Source organism: Tremella mesenterica (assembly GCF_000271645.1).
Source record: "Tremella mesenterica DSM 1558 unplaced genomic scaffold TREMEscaffold_11, whole genome shotgun sequence".
Taxonomy (NCBI): Eukaryota; Fungi; Basidiomycota; class Tremellomycetes; order Tremellales; family Tremellaceae; genus Tremella; species Tremella mesenterica.
In genome coordinates, this window is record NW_006711235.1 from 191,448 (window position 1) to 213,445 (window position 21,998).

Consider the following 21,998-nt stretch of genomic DNA (forward strand, 5'->3'; position numbering starts at 1 on the left):
CAACACTTACCGTTTCTTATTTGACACCAATGTATTCCTAAGGTGTAGTCAGCCCTAGTTGACCAAAGAGCACCCTGTCTCTGTGAGACATCAACACTTGAGTACAACAAAGCTAGCCAAGATTTGTCAACTGTGTTAATATTCAAGTGGTAGTGGTAGTCACGTAACATCCTGGACCTCTTTATATTGAAACTTTTCATCCTCTGGTAGTTCTTAACTGCTTTCTACATAGCTAAGAACTACCAGGTGAGTTTCTATCATAAATGCATTGCTTTCCACATAGCAAAGAACTATCAGACCCACCAGATTTTACCGCCCTAGCAATCATTGATGAACTGTTGGTCAGACAAGAAGAGAAGAAAAAATGTTTGTGACAACTAGGTGCAAAACAAGAACAAAGCTGACTTGTAACTGTTGACAGTAATTGATGGAGAGGTAGTTGCAGGTATGCTCGTTGTCACAGGTGTTCCAGATGTGACGGCCTTTTGGATGTACATTGGTTGGATATCTATGAGGTTTGGGACCCTGAGTAGGCATAGGGCATAAACTCAGAGTTTCACGAACTATGTTGTGACACCTCAATTATTCCACCAGGAATGACCCTCCTTTGACCATCAATACCCCTATCATGTCTTAACCTCTTACCCTACACATAACTCAGGACATCTGAGACCAATCACGCCAAAGTAAAACAGGAGAATAAGGTATACAGGGGTCTGGAGCATAAGGACAGCAAAAGTAGGCGGAGTTAGGGGAACTAGGGACAATGAAAGCTGGAGTACGGTGAAGGTAGATGGAGTTAGGCCGAGTACGGACAATGGGAGCAGAAGTACGGGCAAGTTAGACAGAGTTAGGCTGAGTAGGGACAATGGAAGCAGAAGTCCGGTGATGTTAGGCGGAGTTAATCAAAGGAGGAGAAGGATGGCCGGGGACTCGGGGAAGTGAGACGAAGTGCATTGAAGTATGTCAAAGCGCAAGAGGGTTGGGTGAACGTCTAGGAGGAACAGATAATGTTAGCTGAGAAGATTGCTGAAGTTCTTCAGCAATCCTTGATGGTTGTCAGTAGTGAAAGACAGATAGAGATAGCTATATTCAAATTGAGATACATCGCCGTCAGTAGAACAAAAGCCCAGTTAGAGTCAATACGTCGAAGTACACCGTTGTAGCACCCTCGGACCACCCTCCTTCTGTCGCCAAGAGGGACCCGTCCACCCTCGGGTCTGGAGGTCCGGGCTACTGGGGAGCAACGCCTCCCCGGGCGGGGGTGGATGTCAGAATGGAGTAGTGTTGTCTAGGGTCGAGCGGGTTTGGGATAGGCTTCGGGTGATAATGATATGTATCAAGGTATCAAAGTATCAAACTATGTAATGATACTTAAAAGTACTGTAGAAGTATAAGTATATGATATGATTGAATCCCCAAATGTGATTTCTCCGGTGTGCCACTCTCAGAAGGTCTCCTGGTCACGTGTCCTAATCACCCCGACTATCACTCCTTCTTCACCTTCCAGCACTACACCGTAGTTACACTCCTTTCGACGTCTGCGCCCTCCTGGTTGGGTGAGACATCAACTTAGAAGCGTCAAGTTAGCCAAGGTTCGTGGACCGTTGGTCTGTTAGAAGGCAGTTGTTTGACAGCCGTGACATGGTAATCACAATTTACAAGCATGAGAACCCACCTGCCGTACTACCTTGTACGGACCACTTTGCTCCACATCCAACTTCTTCATTGGTCTCTTAGTTTTGATATTCTCTAACAACAGCATAACTAGGTCACCTTCCGCAAAGTTCGGAGTAGTTTGGTGTTTCCTATTGTACCCTTCGGCGTACTTCTCATTAGCCTTCTCAATCCCTTCAATACATTCTTCATGTATTTCAGTCAGATCCTTTTCCACCACGGTAGCAGCAGGTACTTCGACTTCACTAGTTTTATCTCTTCAGCCCACCTCGAGGGTGGTATCCATAGTTTGCATAGAATGGTGTCTTGTTTATAGCAGAATGATGGGTGTTGTTATTGGCAAAGCTAGCTCGAGCAAGCAGCTTCGACCAGTCGTTTTGCCGGTAGGAAGTGAAGATTCAAAGATGTAATTCCAGGGACTGATTGGTTCGTCCGGTCTGCCCATCAGTCTGTGGATGATACGCGGTGGAGAGATGTTGTAGTGGATCCAACCATCCCCTACATACTGATCAGTACCAAGCTACTAGATTCTCTTCTGGACACCCCCACCCCTGTCTCTTGTCTGTAGAACATAGTCTATCCAAGTGCTTATACACACTTCCCTCAGTTACGTCTTCTCTACCTATAGTCTCTCCTGTCTCCTGGTATATGGTATTCACGGATAACCTGTCAAAGACACTGATTCTGTCGTGTCTTTCCTACTTCAAACGTCAGCTCATTGATGCATATAAGCCAGGTCTGAGGGGGATCTCTTCCTCCATCGTCTTTCTTCTCCCATCGTCTTTCTTTATCCTCTTTCTTCTCACTTCTTCTTCCCCTTCCTTCTTCTCCTCCTTTTTCCTCCATCATCCCTCAGACCCTCTTTGGTTTCCATGATACACTCTTCAGGTACATTGACTGACCTTTGATCTTCACTGACTAGTATTACCCACATCACAGAGTTCCAATTCAGTATCCAGCCCTACTGGTAGGTTACATTTATTTATTTGTGGTGATCCTCACAAGCAGGACCATTACAGTCCGCCATATTCTCTCGGCAACCATTCCCAAACCTAGAAGAGAGACAGAGCTGATTGAGGCAGAGAATTGTGAATATAAAAATACACCACTCAATGCCCCTTGTTTATGCAACACCGATAGTCACCTTCTTATCACTTCCATTTCGAGAGATCAACCAAAATCAGACATTTTCGTTAATGAAGTCAAAGTAACCACGCTCTGGGACACTGGGGCTACTTGTTCATATATCAGCCCTAAGACAGTGGAGAAGATGGGGGTACAAAGGAGACGATACCCGGTGAGCGTACCCGTTCACATGTCTGATCGCTCAGTTAGTGTCGCTGGACCTATCACCGAGTTTGTCAAAGTTGCTTTTAGTTTGACAATGGATGCCAAAGTGTGAGCTGTTTTGTGACTACCCTCTGTGATGGAGACGTAGTGATAGGGTGGGACTGGATGAAGAGAGAAGGTGTTGTCCTTGATGGAAAGAATAACGCAGTGAGGGTTCCCATCCCAACCCTACCAAGTGCACCAAAGTTAGCAGCCATTGGTTTACCTACTCCCGACGGATGTGATAGATCTCCAAGACACAGATGACCAGTATGAACTGAGTCCGTAGGAACAGGAGGAGTTGTATCAGGTTGTTCCGAAACAATACCACCTTTTGATTGATGTTTTCAACCCAAGGAAGGGAGGTGAAGAATTACCTCCCTCAAGGGAATATGATCTAGAATTTGATCTTAAGGAGGGCCAAACCTGAAGGTCGCTCCACTCTACTCACTTGGAGAAGATCAGAGAAGTGCACTGAGAGACAACCTAGATCACGAGATATCAGCCGGCAGGATCCGACCCAGTAATTCGCTGTATGGATCACCAATGTTCTTGGTGCCAAAGAAAGTAAAAGGTCAATGGCGAATGGTTATTGACTACCAAAAGTGAAACAAAGCAACACTACCAGAGGCCTATCCACTACCTTCAATCAGCCAGATAACCGAAGAGCTAGGGAAGGCGACGTACTTTGGCGGATTGGACCTGATTGGAGCGTATCAGAACCTCCGAGTAGAGGAAGGACATGAACACCTGACAGCGTTCAGAACCCAGTACGGTATGTTTGAGTCTCTTGTTGTTCCAGATGGTCCGCAAAATGTGCTTGCTGTATTCCAGCATTTCCTGAATGAAAGTTTCTGAGAGGTATTGGGAAAGGGAGTAGCTGTCTACATAGATGATATACTTGTATGTGACATAAGTGTTGCATACTCCGTTCAACACCGAGGATGTGGCACAGTTCGGGGCGCACGAAAACCTCACCTACGGCAGTCGTGCCACATCCATTGGTGTTGGTCGGAGTATGCATCACTTTTGTTACATAAAGTACTCATCTATGGTCAAACATTGGAAGAATTGTGTAACGGTACTGGAAACACGATGACTAAGTCGCAGGTTGGGTTGAACTCGATGGAACTCTCGTAGAAGTCCATGTATCTCTGGTGCTAATTGGTGGATCGTGTCTCCTCTGCAATCGATGTAGCCAAAGAATGATATTGAAGAATCAGCAAAGTTGGTACTTTGCTGATTGTACTACATACTGTCTACAGGTATCCGTGTCCTCCTCTCAGTTCCTACTGCAAGCATCTATGTACATACTCGGACAGGTGAAAAACTGCTTTTGAGCAAACCCAGTGGGGAAATCTCAAAAAGGGAAAACCCGTCCCTATCTACTGCAGCACTGCCTCCAACTCCCTCCATTCTCTTTCCTAATCCGTTGAATTCGATGCAGTTCTCTCAATTTGTTGGGGAGTAACAAATTGAGAGGAACTACAGCGAAGGTATTTGAAGTTCTCTGAAGATCAAATTTGTCAGTAAAAGCTAGTAAGTGCGAGTTTGAAGGGGATTCGGTAGTCTTCTTAGATTTTATGGTCTTGCGGGAGAGAGTTTCTAGTAATCCAGAGTACATTGATGCTGTAGTATCTTTCCCCCGTCCTAAGAACCTGAGGGAGAGTAGAGGATTCATGGGAATAGTCAGTTATTACCGTTGTTTTGTCCCCAACTTCTCCAGAATTGCTAAGCCAATCAACGATCTCACAAGGAAGGATGTGCCCTTTGTTCGGGGAGTAGAATAGGAAAGGGCTTTGAGGGAATTGAAGGATAGAATGTGTAGGGCTCCAGTATCGGCTCATTTTGATCCCTCATTGAAGACATGACTACAGACAGATGTGTCGTTCTTCGGCTGGGGTTTCATAATACCGCAGGTGAACAAGCTAAAACAAGAACACCCGGTAGCTTTCGAGTCCGAAGCGTTCCAAGCAGCGCAGTTGAACCATACGGTAGGCAAAAAGGAGTTACTGGCTATTGTCGATGCTTTCAGAAGACGAAGACACTTACTGCTACAGGTGGAGACAACAGTTCTCACAGATCCTTTGAACTTAATGTATTAGATGGAACCAAAACATCTAAGCCCTAGACAGGGCAGCAACGGATCTATTGTATCCGTCACCTGTTGCTCATTCAGCACTTTCCTATGAGTGATGAAGAGACAACAGGTAATGATCTGGCTATGTACTACTACCAGCGGAGTTTACCGCTGTTGTATAAGGAGGACACGTGATCGTACTACCTACTTCCAATGGGCAGGTGGGTCAAAGAGCTTTCTAATTTCAGGTTTAAGAGAGTATTGACCAGGAAAACACGCTATGTTGCCAGATGGGCTCTTGAGGAGGGCAGACTATCACCCTGGAAAAGGAAGTACTGTGGTGCAAGAGAGCAACCTTATTCAAGGTTTGCCAAAGTTTGACGAACTTAACGGAACTACCTCTGGGTTATAGCACCTCCTTTGAGCTTTGCAAGGGACAAAGGAAGTGAGGGAGAACAACCTTCTTGACCCCATGGAGCTGGTAATTGGACAACAGGAGGACAAAGAGGTGAGTGAGGTTAAAGAGGAGCTATTGGGAGTTATCTGCACTGAGTGTTCTCATCAGACGTGTCACCATAATATACAGGAACCAGGGTCAATAACTGAATTATGTCGTAGTTCACGGTCCCCCTTAATATTTTGCCGTGGATGGACCTCAAGAGGTTTTCTCACATTTGACAAACCCACCTGTGTGCCAGACTACGCCAATGCTCGACTAAAGGCCGTGAAGATGCAACATCACTTGCCTCTAGCTGGTCATCCGGGCTCAGCGAAGACCCTTGAACTATGTCACGACCGTCGAGCAATTCCTTCCTTTTAGACCTACGGTCGACGAACCTCGGCTAACTTCACGCTTCTGACTCGATGTCTCACCCAACCGGGAGGGCGCAGACGTCGAAAGGGGTATAACTACGGCGTACTTCGGCGTAGTTACTCTAACTAAGGCTTTGTCCTATTGATGGCAATGTATCTCAATTTATAGCTATCTCTATCTGTCTTTTTCTACTGACAACAATGAAGGATTGCTGAAGAACTTCAGCGATCTTCTCAGCTAATACAACCTATCCCTCCTAGACGTTCATCCAACCCTCCCGCGCTTTGACGTACTTCAACGCACTTCGTCCAACTTCCCCAAACCCCGGCCATCCTTGTTATGATCCCATCATAACACCTTAGTAGACAGTACATACTTCAGTAGATTCTTGTGACCTTGGGGGCTCCATCCTGAATAACTTCTAAGAGCTGCTTCTACGAGCTGCTTCTACGAGCTGCTTCTAAGAGCTGCTTCTAAGAGCTGCTTCTAAGAGTTGCTTCTAAGAGTCTTTTCTAAGAACCTCCTCTAAGAGTCGGTTCTAAGAATACACTCTAAGAATCCATTCGAAGAACCCGTTCAAGAAGTATTTTGCCACCCAAAGTGGGGTTCTTTGGAGGGAGCCGAAAAGGATAAAAGGCGGCCTTCCGGCCACCTTTTCCCCAAGGATCAAATTATCAAAAGTTACTTCACTTGACCTCAAACCAATAACTAGCTTACTTATTTCTTCAAGAGACTTGCGCAACTTGCCGGATCCTTCCAAGTTGATTCACCACCTTCGACCAATTCACAAGTAGTGACTACTTCATTCCTTGTAGTCACACCCCTTGTAAACCTTCACTTTCCAATCGTCTTACGTCAGCGAGGTCAACGTAGGACGGTTCGTAACAATCCTCCTCCTCCTTCGACTAACTCCGCCTAACATCGCCGCACTTCTGCTCCCATTGTCCCTACCTAGCCTAACTCTGCCTAACTTCGCCGCACTCCTGCTCCCATTGTCCCTACCTAGCCTAACTTCATCTAACTTCGCCGTACTTGGTTTCAGAGGTCCTGAGTTACGTGTAGAGTAAAGAGGTTAAGTCGTGATGGGGGTTTTGATGGTCAAAGGAGGGTCGTTGTTGGTGGAATGTCACGCCTGCGGGTAGACTGCTGTTGCAAAGTACTGCCTTGGGTACTGAAGGGTTTTAGTCTCTGGCTCGTAGAGCTTGATGACTGCCTTAGGTACTGAGGGTACTGAGGTGTTGGGTTAGAACCAACTAGGTGACTTTCAAAGATGAAGTTCAACTTCAAGATGAAGATACATTGCTGAAGAAAGAGGGGGGAGATGTGCTCCTTTTATACCCTTCAAAACTAAAGTAGGTGTACTAAATAAAAAGCGTGTGAGGGATTTTCTAGCCAATCACAAAAATGCCTCAAAGTGAGTGCACCGCGGGAAACTAATTCCAGCCAATCACATAAATGCCTCACTGCTAAACTGCTGAACCTTCCAGGCTTCAGCCAATCACGTAAATGCCTCACTGCTGAACTGCTAAATACCATGACTCATATTTTCCATCAATCCTTATCACAGTTCCTAGCATGAGTCATATTTCCTTATCACTATTCTGAGCATGAGTCAGAATTCCTTATCACTATTCATGACATGGAATAATCGAGGCGTCACAACGCAGTTCGTGACAAACTAGTCCTGTGGTATTATGTCTGTATTGGAGTCAGGAAGGATGTCGAGGACTACATTGCCGGCTGTGCAGTATGTCAGAGAGCAGAAACTAACAGGCAGAAACCTCATGGAGAGCTTAAAACATTGCAAGTGGCTACAAAACCTTGGTGAAGCATCTCAATGGATTTTATGGAAGGACTCCCAAATTCCCATGGGGATAACTCCATCTTGGTGGTGGTGGTGGGTTGGTTGACTGAATGGGCCATGTTTATCCCAACTTTGACAAAGTTGACCGCAGCTGGACTATCGGAGGTGATAATGGACTATGTAGTGGCTCAGCATGGGTTACCAGAGAAATAGTGCTGGACAGGGGATCGAAGTTTACCTCAAAGTTCATGAAGATTTTAACCAATGGCCCCGGGAGAAGACTACATCTGTAATGATCCTGCTCGTGGGGATCACCACAAATAAATAAATGTAACCTACCCGTAGGGCTGGATACTGAACCAGAACTCTGTGATGTGGGTAATACCAGTCAATGATGATCAAAGGTCAGTAGGTATAAGGAAAGAGTGTGTCAAGGAAATCAAAGAGGGTCTGAGAGAGGATGGAGGAAAAGGTGAGAAGGAGGAGGAGGAAGAAGAAGAAGAAGAAGAAGAAGAAGAAGAAGAAGAAGAAGAAGAAGAAGAAGAAGAAGAAGAAGAAGAAGAAGAAGAAGAAGAAGAAGAAGAAGAAGAAGAAGAAGAAGAAGAAGAAGTGAGGATGAAGAAGAGGATGGGGAATCTTTCTCTCAGGCCCCGCTTATATGCATATCAGTGTGTCTCAAACTCGATACAAGGTCGAATCGTCCTCGATTTGAGTAAAGGAGAAACTATGTAAGAGAAGGAGGGAAAACTACGTATGAGAACGAAAAACCTATGTATGAGAACGAAAAAACTATGTATGAGAACGGAGAATGTATCCACGAATACATGGTCCAAGTACAAAGGGGAACAAAGGAAATTGTCACGGTCCTGTCCTTGACAGACCTTAATGAATCAAAGACAGGTGGACTATAACTGTTTAGTTAGCTTGAACAACGACGGTTAGTATTATGTTGTTCGTAGACTTGTGATTTGGTCAGGCGACTAGAGTGACTTGCGAAGGATCCGAGCAAGTCAAGATGATGATGATGAGAGTGTGTGTGATGATGTGGACAAGAGTTTTGTCGAGGGAGGTGTCGAAAATAAGTATAAGTCAAGAGGAGGTCTTTGTAGAGTGGCAAATAATATTTAGATCCTTGAAGAAGAAGAACTACGGTTTCTACGGAAGGGGTTTATATACTTTACATAGAGACAAACCTAGAGACATGTCAAGAGACATCTCAGGATGTCTCGTAGAGATGTCTCATAACCTTCTCAGTATATTCTCTTGCTTCATGTCTCATGTTCTCATGCTAGTCTCATGTTTCCCTGAATGTCTTGTAGAGATCTCCTAGAGATCTCGTAGAGTTGTCTCTTGTCTTGGGTTGATCTCGTATGGATCTCATAGAGATGACTGATGTCTCATTGAGATGACTGATGTCTTATAGAGATCTCGTATGTAGCTCCTAGAGATGTCTTGTGTCTCATTGAGATCTTGTAGAGATACCCTGTCTCATGAGGTTCTCAGTGGCTTGTGGCTTGAGAATGCGAGAAAATGAGATCAGCTCTTGGTATGATATGGGTTACGACCCTAGGACGTTATCCGGGTCATAACAGAAATAGTGAAGCACATATTGTGGTCTACACAAACATATGTGTGTATCATGAGTGAGTGTCACGAGACCAACGAACCAACATTGGGACGATATAACAGTGCCCTTCAGAGACAGTGGTCTAAACCACTGTGCTAAAAGGCCTATTAACCGGCGGTTACTGCAAACCTCCGGTTGCTGGTTAAATACCCAACCCAAATCCAACTGTAACCAAACTGACTTGTCACTTTGTGACAGTGAGAAACGGTAATGGACAGGATGAAAGGGTAAGAGGAAAGGAGAGAGGAGACAGCAGAAGATGATATAAGACAATATGAGTTGGGGGAATGGATCAAGGAAGAAGGAGGAGGTATGGAAGGAGAGTTATTACCACTCTCTTATGTAGGGGAGGCCTGATCCACTACAGTATGACACTGTAGGCCTGCAACTCCAACACAGAACAAGACTTAAGAGGATCTCTTGTCATCCACCCTTGACGATTCTGTTGGAGGACCTGCTTTATGTTCAGCATCATAAGAAGGTGGGGGCTCATGTATATCAGGCCTTGAGCGGTAGTGCAAGGGAGGGGGGCATGAGGACTGATTGGTAATGTGAGGGGTAACAAAGGAGGCATCTAGAGCAATTGTGACCATATCATCTCCACCAATTGGAAGCTCGCTGTCCCTGTCCTTCAAGTCTGGTGAAGCCTGATTCTCTTGGTTAGAGTTGTCATCTGGAGGATTGTCTGCTGCTGCTTGAGTGTTTTGAGTAGCTCTAGCCACCCACAAGTCTGAAAAGGTACCTGGAGGAATTTCTGGCTCACGGTTTCTGTCAACTGTATTCCTGCCCGGTCTCATCCTTTGCACCAGTCTTCTCACCCCACCGGGCAATGATGGTGGATGTGTCAGTGGCCTTGAGGCACTCATTCGAGCTTGATCAACAACAGGAGCTGTTGTCTGCAGTGGAGGGACCAAGAAAGAATCCCCACTTTTGTGTGAAAATTGCTGATGGGTAAGGTGGCATGAAGACCCCCTCCAGTTGCAGGAAGTTTGTAAGGCCAAATCATCTGCCAAGACATCATCAGCTGGCCGCTTCATACTCATGGTACAATTGGGTGTGGCTTCAGCAAAGTTGATAGGTAACTGGTGTTGCACACACCCATTTGGTTGTGCCCAGAGGCTTTCCTCGATGTGACTTTTGTGTGTATCATTGTGAATCATGGTGTTATCTGGTATGAAGGATGAAGGTGAATGTCCCCTAACCATCTCATTTGGTATCCCACTGTTATGTGTGACTGTGTCTATCAACTGATCTGTATTGTGGACCGAAGACCGGGGCATGCCCCCAATAGAATTTATGATTGGAGCTCTCACATGCAAGGCATCCTCTTCCCCATGTAACTTGTTACGCACAAAATATGGTGCCATGCTTGTATCATTTGGTGTTGGGAGAGGCAATGATGGTTGGAATTCTGGTGATGGCCTTGTTGAGTAACGCAGCTGAGAAGCAGATGAAGACCCTTCATACTGTGTCATGGAAGATGAGCGTGAGGGAGTTTCTTTATGCCAAGCTGATGAGGTGGGAGGATGAGGCATCATACCGTGACCTGATGTTGCATGACTTGGGGACATACCAGCTGGGCCAGAGGGAGCCCCACACAAAGGTGGCAGGTAACTGGGCATAGTTGTTACCCTATCACCAGGAACAGAAGGCATATCTGGATGCCTTATTGAGGGATATAGGGAGGCTGGGACATCAATTAGAGAGCGTTCTTCCACTGCCGCATATGGCATGGAGTTACAAAATTGAGATGAACCTCGGTTTTCCATTGTAGAAGTAAATGTAGGAGTTGGAAGTGAAGGGATGAAAGGAGGAAAGTGTGTGGCATAACCCTGTGGTGGCGGCCAATGATCAGGTTCCATAAGGTTGACAGAGGAGTATAGTGTACCATTGTTGGGTGAGGGTGTAGGCATTGACAGAGCTTTTGAAGGCATTTGCAGCGGTCCACCAACTATAGAATGTTGACCTACTCTAGTGGAAGCGTCTATCTGGGAAGAGAAAGGATGATCTCTTTCTTGCCTTCTGTTTGACCCATAGGTATTGTTAGAGGTTGTTGGGGGAACCTGCGGGAAAGAATTATAATAATCCTGGTTGTACATGAGTTATTTGATTCTTGCTATCAGGGGATGAGTAGTAAAGCTTGGCGTGAGATAGGTGTATAACATGTAAATCAGAAGGGTCAGATCTATTAGCTTTTATAATCAGAGGGTGAGTTTTAGTTCTGCACAGCAAGGCAGTGTTTTCTCAATATCACAACTTTCAGAACCCGCGACCCCACCACGGACAATGGAGGAATGTGTGATTATCCTCGAAGAAGACCGGTGAAGGCAGTGCTAGAAAAGACTCCTTCTCACGATCCCACGGATCCCCGAGACCGCGGGTTTCGATTTGATATGATTTCGTTTGATCCGGCCGTTTTTCACACGTATTAGTAATACACCGCTATTAGTCGAAATGACATCAGTTTTCTAGATGTGGTAGATGAAATTGGTCCATCGAGGCAAAGAATATTGACGTCTAGAGGTTGAAACTCCGAACTTACATTTAATCCATCACCGCATTCCCTGACACAGCATGTAGTAAACCGTCGAACAATGGATGTCCATGACCTCATCCTACGTACCGCTTTCTCTTCTACGATGTCGGTCCCGTATGCCATCGTGAAATCGCCGTCCTTCGGTGACTAGTTTGTGTCGTTTTATGAATCAGGAGTAATATTGTCCCTGCTGATGTCCAAGACAATGCACTCCTCTGATGTGATGGTTGGGTCTACGAGACTTGTACTTGCCGTAGGGTGCGGGCGTCTAAGATGAAGGCGTTGGAAGATTTTTGAACTCTGTATTATAGCCTGAAGCCGGGGACTAGGGGAGAGGGGAATTGGGGGAAGGCCAGGTATCTCATCGAAGGGCAGTCGACGATGTCGCCGCTTGGCAGGCAGATGGAGAGTGATGGTACTATCCCAGTCATTGAGTGTCTGAGAAGTCAGCGGTGTCGGATTGTTATCGCTTTCATCTGACAGATCCGATCGAGAGCCTCTGGGGGATGATAAGGCAGTAGAAGGCTGCTGTTCGATGAGTGACGTCGTGATAGGTGTGTGGGCGGGAGGTCCAGAGAGCTGAGTGTCGGTCAAGAAAGATGGGGAGTGGTGAGTAGCGTTCTCAGCGGACGAGTGTGGGAATGAAGAGACACCGTCGTTATTGTTACCATCATCTTCTACCACAGCAGTCGTAATGTCATCCGTACTGTCGGGTTCATTGGTCCGGCGGGATGATTTCCATGCTGGGGGGATAGTCAGAGAGAGACCGCTCTTGATCTCGGAAGCGGCTGAATGTGAACATGAAGAGTCATTGCATCCACTTCTCCCAGATGTGTGACCGACCTGAACTAGCTTTTCCGGTCGCCCTTGACGTCCGCCCGATAAACCAGCATACGCTCGATCCTCACTAGGTTCTTGGGGGTCGTGGCTCACGGCTGTGTTTGGCGTATTGATGATGGAAGGGTAGAGATTTGCATATTCCGAGACCAAACCCTGTATGTTAGATAGTGATAATCAGTACCTAAATTACACGTCACGTAAGAACCCCGAAACTCTTGTAGACGCCTCTCCATAGTAGATAGTTAGATGCAACTCTCATCCCCAACAGATTAACAGTCGGAGTAGCATTCTCCTCTCACCAGATATATTGAGAGTTCACTCATATCCTGCCGATAAATCACACGCTTGACATATACCTGTTTCGGCCCCTCTAGGGTTCCCCCTTGGCCACAATTAGAAACGTTAGATCTTGGTCGGAACTTAGATATTGGTCGGAACGCTGGAAACATCGAATCTGCTGGATATCAGACGGAAACGGAAACGTTAGATATTGGTCAGAAACACTGGAAAATCACGGAACGCTGGATTTCAGACATACACGGGTTTATCGAGACGATCGTGAGTACATCAAGTTGAAGCTTGGAAGCCTCAACGTACATTTGTCCCAATCGACGCTTGGAAGCCTCGACGACACACATCCCTTCGATAAAATCCTCCTCTGATCCATCATCATTTCCGTCATATTCATTTCTGTCTCACATCACTCTCCCACTCGTGTAACATACACATAACCACAGAGTCATCACGCATCCCATTCCTAGTCAATCCTCGCTAGGGCCATTTCTTGGACACTTTCCGGCTGCGAGTCTCAACACCTTCGAGTCTCTACACCCTCAAGTATCCATTGACGCACAAGCCTCTTGCCACGTCATCACATTCCTTTACCGTATACATCACTCATTACTCCACTTCCTGTCTTTGACAGAGTAAGTTCAGTAACACTCTTGACACTGCAAAGCCTACCCGCTGCGTAGGTTCCGGGACATCCGCTCGACTCTCCATACCACATTCCTCTGCGCACAAGCACGTTTAAACACCTCTGCAGCGCCTCCATCCGCCAAAGCAAGTTTGAACACCTCTGCGGCAACACATATCTCGCACAAGCACGTTTAAATAATCACCTCTGCAGCGACATTGCACGATGTCAAATAACGACGACCTCTCTGCACTTTCCAAGTTGATCCCAACTTTAACAGGGACAGAAACCTTTGTGCGTTGGCGCCGAGGTGTACGTAACTACCTCTTCGACAAAGGTGCTCAAGGTCATCTCAGCGGCCTTGAGCCCGAGCCTTTCAGACGACTTGTAAATCCGGCAGTGCCGACAGATCATTCCGTTGTCTTTCCCCCCAACACCATTGCAGGGGAGGCTCCCCCAGACACCACAAATTCAACAACAGCCGTAGCTTTGACAGCTACTCAACGTACCACCTGGCTAGATTGGGCCAACAAAGAGCGTAAAGCTCGTTCGACACTCATTTTCACAATCTCTCCGGGACTAGCCGCCCAAGTCGAGGACCTCTGGTCAGCCCAAGAAATCTGGGCGCGTATTACTGCGCAGCATCAAGTTAAAACGACAGCAAGGCGTAATGATCTCAACCAACGTATTTCCCTCCTCCGTCTAGTTGAAAATGCCAACTTCGACACCATGCACACTCACCTCGAGACCTTTAGTGAGCTAGTAGCCGAGGCTCTTGGTGCAGGTGCCCATATAGATGATGGTGATCGTTCTGAAAGATTTCTTCTCTCCCTTGGTCGAGACTTCGCTCCACTTCGTCAACAGTGGGACCTCCGACCAGACACACAGAAAAGCTGGGACCATCTTGTAACCGCGTACCACAGTATTGCCAACACCCGCCGCCTTGAGCAAGAAATGGAGAACCATACTCAACAAGCCATCAGTGCTGTTCTCGTAAATAAAGATGCTATTAAGAAGGATAAGGGGAGATCAGGTAGTAGAGTAGGAAAGGGTAGAAGTAATGGTGCTGGTAGTGAACATGGAGGTAACAAGGAGAAGGAGAAGGGACAAGGAAAGACGAGGAAAGAAGGAAAACGTGGGAAGGATGAGAGTGATAGTGAAGAAGACGAAGAGTGTGATTGGTGTGGTAAATACGGACATAGTGTGGAAGACTGTCGCATTAAGAAACGCGGAAATCTATCCAAGAGTCAATTACAGGAAGCCATTAAAGAATACCGATCAAAACACCAAGTCAATGTCATGAGAGACGAGTCGCCAGAACCCATAGTCTTCGGTAATCTTTCTTCCCTCCTATGAAAGCAACTTAGTACGGATTAAGGGGAGTGTTAGATAGTGATAATCAGTACCTAAATTACACGTCACGTAAGAACCCCGAAACTCTTGTAGACGCCTCTCCATAGTAGATAGTTAGATGCAACTCTCATCCCCAACACTGTAGCGCGAAAGACAGAGAAAGTCTCGGTCTAGTCGGCGGAATTTCCACAGTTAGGAATTTGGACGGCAGTGGTGAGGAAGTCGGCGATCCACCGTTTGACGACGGGAGCGACGAATGATTGTATGACAGGGAAGAGAGAGCTGTCGCCATGTTGTTGTCTTTTGTTCGGTGATCTGAAGTGGGATGATGATGAGAGTTCGCAATATGTTTGTGTTGGCCAACTCGTCGCCACGTGTTTCTCGGCAGTGGCACAATTTCGGACGAAATTTTTCATAGCTTTCATATACTTTCTGCATACAATTTGTTGAATCATCCTACCATGGAAGACCCTATGGCTCTGGCCGTACAGTACAAGAATCAGCACCCCTCGGAAAGCTACCAAAGCGTAGCAGATCGTTTCAAAGTTCCCAGGACCACCCTCAATGACCGACATCGTGCCATCCATCTCCCTCACCCTATCAACGCCCCCCGACGTCTATCAGTAGAGCAGGAGAATCAATTGGTGCTGAAGATTAATGACTACGCAACTTGAGGTACCCTCCTAACACCTCAACATGTCAAGGAGCTCGCCGAATCCGTCTGTGAGGAGACACTGGGGTTGAATTGGGTTGGACGCTTTGTTGATCGACATAAAGAGGTTCTTACCTCTCGATTTTACACATATCAAGAGCTGGGACGGCTCAAAGCAGATAAACCAGAGACCAGGCGAGCCTTCTACACACTAGTACGTCTGTAGTCATCTCTGTGATACACTGGCTGATGTGATATAGGTGAAAGATGTGATACAGGTGAAAGATGTGTATGATACCGGTCTATACGCACCCTCCTGTATTTTCAATATGGATGAAGTCCCATTCAGTCTCTCCTATGAGAGGAAAGTGCGCAGGATAGGACCCCGTGATCATCCTCGGAATGGCCAGGCAATTCCAGCATCAAGTGAGCACATCACTTCCATTGCCTGTATTGGTATCGACTCGGCCCCTGTTCCCCCTGTCATCATCTACAAGGGAGCCTGTGTCCAACAGAACTGGACTTCAGTTTCAGAGAAAGACATCCGACAGCTTGCGGTGACCACAGACTCAGGGTGGATCAATAGCTACATCATGGTCAAATGGTTGGAAGACGTTTTCGATCCCTACACCAGGGACATTGCTCAAGGTCGACGTCGCCTGCTATTCATTGATGGTGCAGAACCACACACCAAAGTCAACTTTCTAGAAGCCTGTTGGGCTCGCAACATCGTCTGTATCATCTTTCCCTCCAACATGACCGACAAATTCCAGCCACTTGATGTCGATTTCTTCAATATCTTGAAAGCACATTACTTCGAACGTCTCAGCAAGTACCAATTTGGTGCATCGGACTCAAGTGCAGCTAAGGGTATGTTTTGGGGATGGCATCAGCAGGCCTGGCGAGAGACTGCGACATCTCGACAGATGAGGGGAGCATGGAGGAAGGCAGGGTTGTGGCCATTAGACCGGAATGTGATGGGTGCGCAGGATGAAGGAGTTTTGAGGACTCCACCTCCCCGAGACCTGGCAGAAGATCCTCTCACCCCTCACACTATTCACATCCTTCGAGCAAATAATTGTGGAATGCGTCATGGTGAAATCAATAAAGACAAGGTGTTAGGGACACCGCCGGAGACGGACAGCTCCGGAGCTGCACGGACCCCATCATTCCCAGCCAGAGACGTTCCACTCCGGAGTTGTCTGAGTCGTTTGACAGACCCAGCTGGAGAATCATCATCATATGAGATGATGAAGAGCATGTCATACATAGCGTATGGGAAACATATGATCTAAACTCCCTTACATGTGAGCAGTAGTTCTGCATGAATTTCTCTTCCACTTTGACCAAAATAATTTGTTCCTCAACACCAATAGTTCTTGCCTCTTGGGCCAATATCTTGAGATGATTGTGCTGAATTTGAAGCCACTGTTGAAGCAGTTATATACCCACACAACTTCTAGAGCTTACTAACATAGACTATCAATGACAAGAGGTGTTATCTAGGTTTACTAAAAAAAGGTATTATATTTCTGCATGACTAGGATCAGAATCTCCGGCTGGGTCCGGACACCTCTGGAGGTGCATGGTTCTCTGGCTGGGTCCAAAGGGGGTGTTTTGAACCGTGCAGCTCCGGAGGTGCACGTCTCCGGCGGTGTCCCTAACAAAGGCAATTGAGAAACTGGAGAAGAAATGTGAGCAGTTGATGGCGGAGATTGCTATGTTGAAGCGGGAGCTTGCGGATGTGTATGCCGCCCAGGCATTAGACAAAGCGACTAGGGGTAGTAAGAAGAAGCAAAGATACCCTGATGGAGGATTCTTTGACCCTCTGTATCAGGAAGAACATGCAGAGGAGCTGGAGGCTAGGAAGAATCAGGAGGAGGAGGCTAGGAAGAAAAAGCGGCAGCGCACGGGTCATAAGACCAATCTACGGGCACCAAATCCCTCTCCTACTCCCACTCCTGGGCCGTCCAACTCTGTTTAAAAGTGTCTGTCATCAATGTGCATAGTTTTTGAGTTATACACATTACTAGTGACCATAAAGGTACCGGGTCTCATGTCCGAGAAGGTGGGATTGCCGAGAAAGTCGTGACGACGAGTACAGATCACGACCGTCGCTTGTCGAATAAGGCAATAGAATGATGACTCAAATGTGTGTGGCTGGGAGGAATATCACGGATAGAGGTGAGCCCGCTCAACTCCGAGACTTATATATGCGTTCTTGTGTGACAAAAAGTCTAGCCGCAAGATAAAAACACCGGTCATTGATCGCCGGGGTCGTTTCACAGGAGTTGACACAGTTTAAGGGGGGAGAAGAAGGATCCTTGGTGAAAGGAGAACTTTGGGGATGGGTGTTTGCGCTTGAATTCATTGACGTCATTTGAGGAGAGAGACTGCAGTGCTCGTCAGCGTTTCGAGCACAATCGGTCCTCACACACGTATGCATGAGGGGCGAGTGAGATAGGGAGAAAAGAGATCCGGGTCGCTTACCTTTGAATTTTGAGGTTTGGACGTGAGACGCAAACGACAGCATGAAGCCTCGCCTTCCTCCTCGGTCTCTTGAGACATTTCCCCCTCCGCCGTAGCCTGTGGGCCCGAGGGCCCTGTGTTTGTCAAGGACTATTCATCAAGTTGAGTGACATGTTATGCTATAAGTAGTCTTTGATTTCTGCTTGGCAAGATTCAGCCGTTGGAAGCATCGTTGGCCCATTCGTGGCAGTTCGTTCAATGTGGCGAATTGCTTCACCATCAGTATATGATGCACGGAGGCTCATCTTTCAGAAGCTCATCAAAGTACTGACATCCATGAAAATACCCGAAACTCGTGGACACGGCTCTTTCTGAGACCTTTGGAACAGGTATAACATTTGATGAGCTGGCATATGATTATGCCACCCACTGCAATATACACTCAGTAATAAAACCAGGTTGCTTCCATTCCACAAACTCATCCCCAGTAGGTCTTGTCTCTCAAGTGTTGGGATCTCAGGAATGGCAGGTCACAGTAGCTTTGTAACATCAAAACTTTCTGTCTCAGTACTTTCTCTAGATGCATTGAATTGTCATATCAACTTCAAGGCCAACTGAAGGATCAAATGCAGAGTTGTTTTGTAGGACTCAATACCAATGGTACCGTGGATCAGTGCATGACATACACATGGGAAAGATCCCCAACACTCAGTCCTTGAAGACGGTGGCGTCCAATCTGGTCAAATGGTAGCTAGCTTGCAGTACATACAGATGAACTTACTGCAAGAATGTCAGTCTCATGAGGATTAAGGGTCTGAAATTGCCAGAGCTTCCTTGGGTTGAACAGCAAATGTGAGGACAATCAAGAATTTGTTGGGGTGTCTGAGGTAGGAACAGCCTTTTTCACATATACTCAATGTCTTCCCTTGACAGGCTTGCCGCTCCAATTACCGGTAGGACACATGTCGAGCACTTTTGGGCTGAAGAGCTGTGATGGACTAGAAGACAGGCTTAGTAGATGTCACGGTCCTGTCCTTGACAGACCTTGATGGATCAGAGACAGGTGGACTGCAGATGTTTAGTTAGCTTAGACAACGACGGTTAGTATGTTGTCCGTAGACTTGTGATGTGGTCGGACTACTAAGGTGACTTGCGAAGGATCCGGGCAGGTCGAGATGGTGATAGGGGTGCGTGTGGTGATGTGGACAGGGGTAATGATGACAAGTGATGTGTTGGATGTAAGTAGCATGTCAAGAGAGGTCTTTTGTGAGTGGCAAATGATATTTTGATCCTTGGAGAAAAGAAACTACAAAGTAGATAGGTCCAGTATTTATACTTTTCGAGGGGATCTCATGCACAAACAATGTCGTCTCCCCTCGTCTCCCCTCGTGTCTCCTCGTACTCGTGTCTCCTCGTGTCTCCTTGTCTCTCCTCGTGTCTCCTTGTCTCTCCTTGTCTCTCCTTGTCTCTCCTTGTCTCTCCTTGTCTCTCCTTGTCTCTCCTTGTCTCTCCTTGTCTCTCCTTGTCTCTCCTCGTCTCTCCTCAGGGTCATGGGTCACGACACTGTGTTAGCCGGGTCGTGACAGTAGATGATGTCATGGTGAGATCATGGTTTGGAATTGTCCACCGTAGATCTCAGTGACATTGTACTTGGGTGTGAATTTCGCCTGATTGAAAGTGTAAACTTCATTGAGCAGACACAATAGGATTTGAAGATGTCACCGGAGATCTCTTTGGGAATTTATTTATGCTGAGGTCTACAGAGGCCTGCCAGATTTTGTAGTTTCCCCATCAGTGGATCTTCTTTAATGATGTTCTAATACTACTGACTTTTACAGTCAGGCAGGAGATTCATCACTCAGTTGGTTTTAACCCAACACCCTAAGTCCCCTGAGTATCAAAGGTAAGGCAAGCCAGAGACTCCACAGTCTGCCCTCAGGCGTGACAGTAGGAGTGATAGAGGGAAGTCCCGCCTTGTCCCAGGTCTCCTTGATCATGCAGAAGACGATCTGAGCTACTAGCCCTGGACTGTCCTCGACCACTTGTCATGAATGACACTATCAAATCAAAACTTGTCATGATCACAAGTTCAAGCCTCAACTCTCATATTGTCACAAAGCGTGTGACAAGTCGAGCAAAAGTCGGGGAAGGGTATTTAACCAGCAATCAGCGGTAGGGTTAACCGCCGAATAATAGGCCTTTTCGTCACAGTGGTTAACAACACTGTCACGTTGGGTACTGTTATATCGAGCCAATGCTGGTTAGTTGGTCCTCGTGACACATATCTTCCTCTGCTTTCAAGCCTACTGTCACAATTGTTGTTTCTTCTCCTCTGCTGAGCGTCAGTCAACAAACGTCGATTAAATATGTCATACTGGGGTGTCAATGTCTCACAGAGACACGGTGCTCTCAGAGGAACTGCAGCTAATTTTGCCATAGTAATACTTTGAGTGGTATACAATAAGGTGATTGTGGATGAATTGTGCCTAACTTCGCCATGGTGTGTCAAACTGCTGGGTGGTAGCTCTCCCTTACTTGATGGTGGTAGGTGCTGGATATATCTCTTGCTACTGACAACAATCAGGGATTGCTGATGTCACAATCGTCGTTTCTTCTCTTCTACTGACCGACGGTCGACAAACCTTGGCTAACTACGTCGTAGTGGGGCGTCGATGTCTCAATAGGACAGGGTACTTGTCGGGGAACTACGGCTAACTACGCCATAGTGATAGGTCGAGTGGTAAGTGATAAGATGATCGTCGATGAACTGCGGCTAACTTTGCCGTAGTGCGTCGAACTGCTCGGTGGTAACTCTCCTTAACACGATGGTTGTAGCTACTGAATATATCGCTCGCTACTGACAACAATCAAGGATCGCTGAAGAAGTTCAGCGACCTGTAACCTATCTATACTACTCCTCATTTCTCATAGAACGTCCCTCAACTCCTGCACTGCCTCATGCTCAGTCCTCTTCGTTCAACCTCGCCGTACCTCGCCATATCCCCGAGGTCCTACTCCACTCACTTCAATGTCATAAATCTCGAATCTCGGTTGCAGCACAAGCAGTTTATAAAGGGTCTCAGCTCATACTATGAGCTGAGCATTGGATCTTTTAGCACAAGAGCTTAGTGCACGTCACCCTTTAGGCGTATGCATTACATTCAACTAACTTCGCCTAACTTCCCCTGCTCTGCTCCCCCTCGGTTCCCTTCCCCTAACTTCGCCGTAGTTCTCCGCTAGGCGGGGTTATCGTGACAAATAATACCCTCTTGGTTCTCGTAACTTCGCCGTAGTCCGTCTCAGTGGTTCGAGTGGAGGTTGGTGATGATGAAAGGAAGGTCGGTGATGGTGAAAGGAGGGTTGGTGATAGCAGTTGTCAGGGATGTTACGACATAGTTCGTGACAGCTGAAGAAGTTCAGTGATCCGTAAACTATCTATATCACTCTGTTTTCCTTGTAGAATATCTCTCAACTCCTGCACTGCCCGTGCTCAGTCCTCCTTCATCCAACTTTGCCCCACCTCTTGGTATCATCAACATTGTCCTCTGCTCACTTCCCTGCAGTTTGCCATGCTTCCCCTTACTTCCACTCTCTACCTGTTATGCCTGTTTGTCTTGGGGGAAAGACAGCAGGTGGACGAGTGATGAAGAGAGAAGAGTTGGTGATGAAGTGATGTAAAAGGATGAAGAGAGAGAGAGAGGGGAACTTTGATACACTGGACAAGATTACTTACTGACAATGAGAGAGTCAATGATGATGACAAGAGGGTGTCCAATGACAATATTGGGCCCAAGGTGTTGAACAGATTAAGGCTAGGGGCCACTGTAGAAGGACAGGTTGAGGTCAAAGTCAGTATTGAAGACTTAGTCAGTAAAGGCTGGAAATGTATGTTGATTGATCT

The 21,998-nt window shown here is 46.7% G+C and overlaps 7 protein-coding genes across 7 annotated transcripts; 4 read left to right on the forward strand and 3 right to left on the reverse strand.

Moving 5' to 3' along the window:
- Positions 1-2,992: 2,992 nt before the first annotated feature.
- TREMEDRAFT_64444 (uncharacterized protein) lies at positions 2,993-5,498 on the forward strand (the record flags this gene model as incomplete). The annotated part of the gene is made up of 6 exons (XM_007006726.1): positions 2,993-3,075; positions 3,141-3,247; positions 3,924-4,022; positions 4,537-4,694; positions 5,217-5,307; positions 5,377-5,498. The coding sequence occupies 6 exons, from the start codon at positions 2,993-2,995 to the stop codon at positions 5,496-5,498; spliced, it is 660 nt and encodes a 219-aa protein (XP_007006788.1).
- Positions 5,499-7,737: 2,239 nt separating this feature from the next.
- Positions 7,738-8,436, forward strand: TREMEDRAFT_64445 (uncharacterized protein; the record flags this gene model as incomplete). The annotated part of the gene is made up of 2 exons (XM_007006727.1): positions 7,738-7,869; positions 8,050-8,436. The coding sequence occupies 2 exons, from the start codon at positions 7,738-7,740 to the stop codon at positions 8,434-8,436; spliced, it is 519 nt and encodes a 172-aa protein (XP_007006789.1).
- A 1,302-nt stretch (positions 8,437-9,738) lies between these two features.
- On the reverse strand, positions 9,739-11,430 carry TREMEDRAFT_64446 (uncharacterized protein; the record flags this gene model as incomplete). The annotated part of the gene is made up of 1 exon (XM_007006728.1): positions 9,739-11,430. The coding sequence occupies one exon, from the start codon at positions 11,428-11,430 to the stop codon at positions 9,739-9,741; it is 1,692 nt and encodes a 563-aa protein (XP_007006790.1).
- A 160-nt stretch (positions 11,431-11,590) lies between these two features.
- TREMEDRAFT_64447 (uncharacterized protein) lies at positions 11,591-13,601 on the reverse strand (the record flags this gene model as incomplete). The annotated part of the gene is made up of 7 exons (XM_007006729.1): positions 11,591-11,773; positions 11,874-12,014; positions 12,116-12,167; positions 12,349-12,860; positions 13,007-13,164; positions 13,246-13,397; positions 13,561-13,601. 7 exons carry the CDS (start codon positions 13,599-13,601, stop codon positions 11,591-11,593), a joined length of 1,239 nt encoding a protein of 412 aa, XP_007006791.1.
- A 247-nt stretch (positions 13,602-13,848) lies between these two features.
- Positions 13,849-14,979, forward strand: TREMEDRAFT_64448 (uncharacterized protein; the record flags this gene model as incomplete). Its single annotated transcript, XM_007006730.1, has 1 exon — positions 13,849-14,979. The coding sequence occupies one exon, from the start codon at positions 13,849-13,851 to the stop codon at positions 14,977-14,979; it is 1,131 nt and encodes a 376-aa protein (XP_007006792.1).
- Positions 14,980-15,437: 458 nt separating this feature from the next.
- Positions 15,438-17,612, forward strand: TREMEDRAFT_69735 (uncharacterized protein; the record flags this gene model as incomplete). Its single annotated transcript, XM_007006844.1, has 4 exons — positions 15,438-15,620; positions 15,681-15,842; positions 15,907-16,743; positions 17,298-17,612. The coding sequence occupies 4 exons, from the start codon at positions 15,438-15,440 to the stop codon at positions 17,610-17,612; spliced, it is 1,497 nt and encodes a 498-aa protein (XP_007006906.1).
- A 1,852-nt stretch (positions 17,613-19,464) lies between these two features.
- Positions 19,465-19,665, reverse strand: TREMEDRAFT_24075 (uncharacterized protein; the record flags this gene model as incomplete). The annotated part of the gene is made up of 1 exon (XM_007006596.1): positions 19,465-19,665. A coding segment is annotated over one exon (201 nt), but the record flags the coding sequence as incomplete, so codon positions are not given.
- Between the last annotated feature and the right edge of the window lie 2,333 nt (positions 19,666-21,998).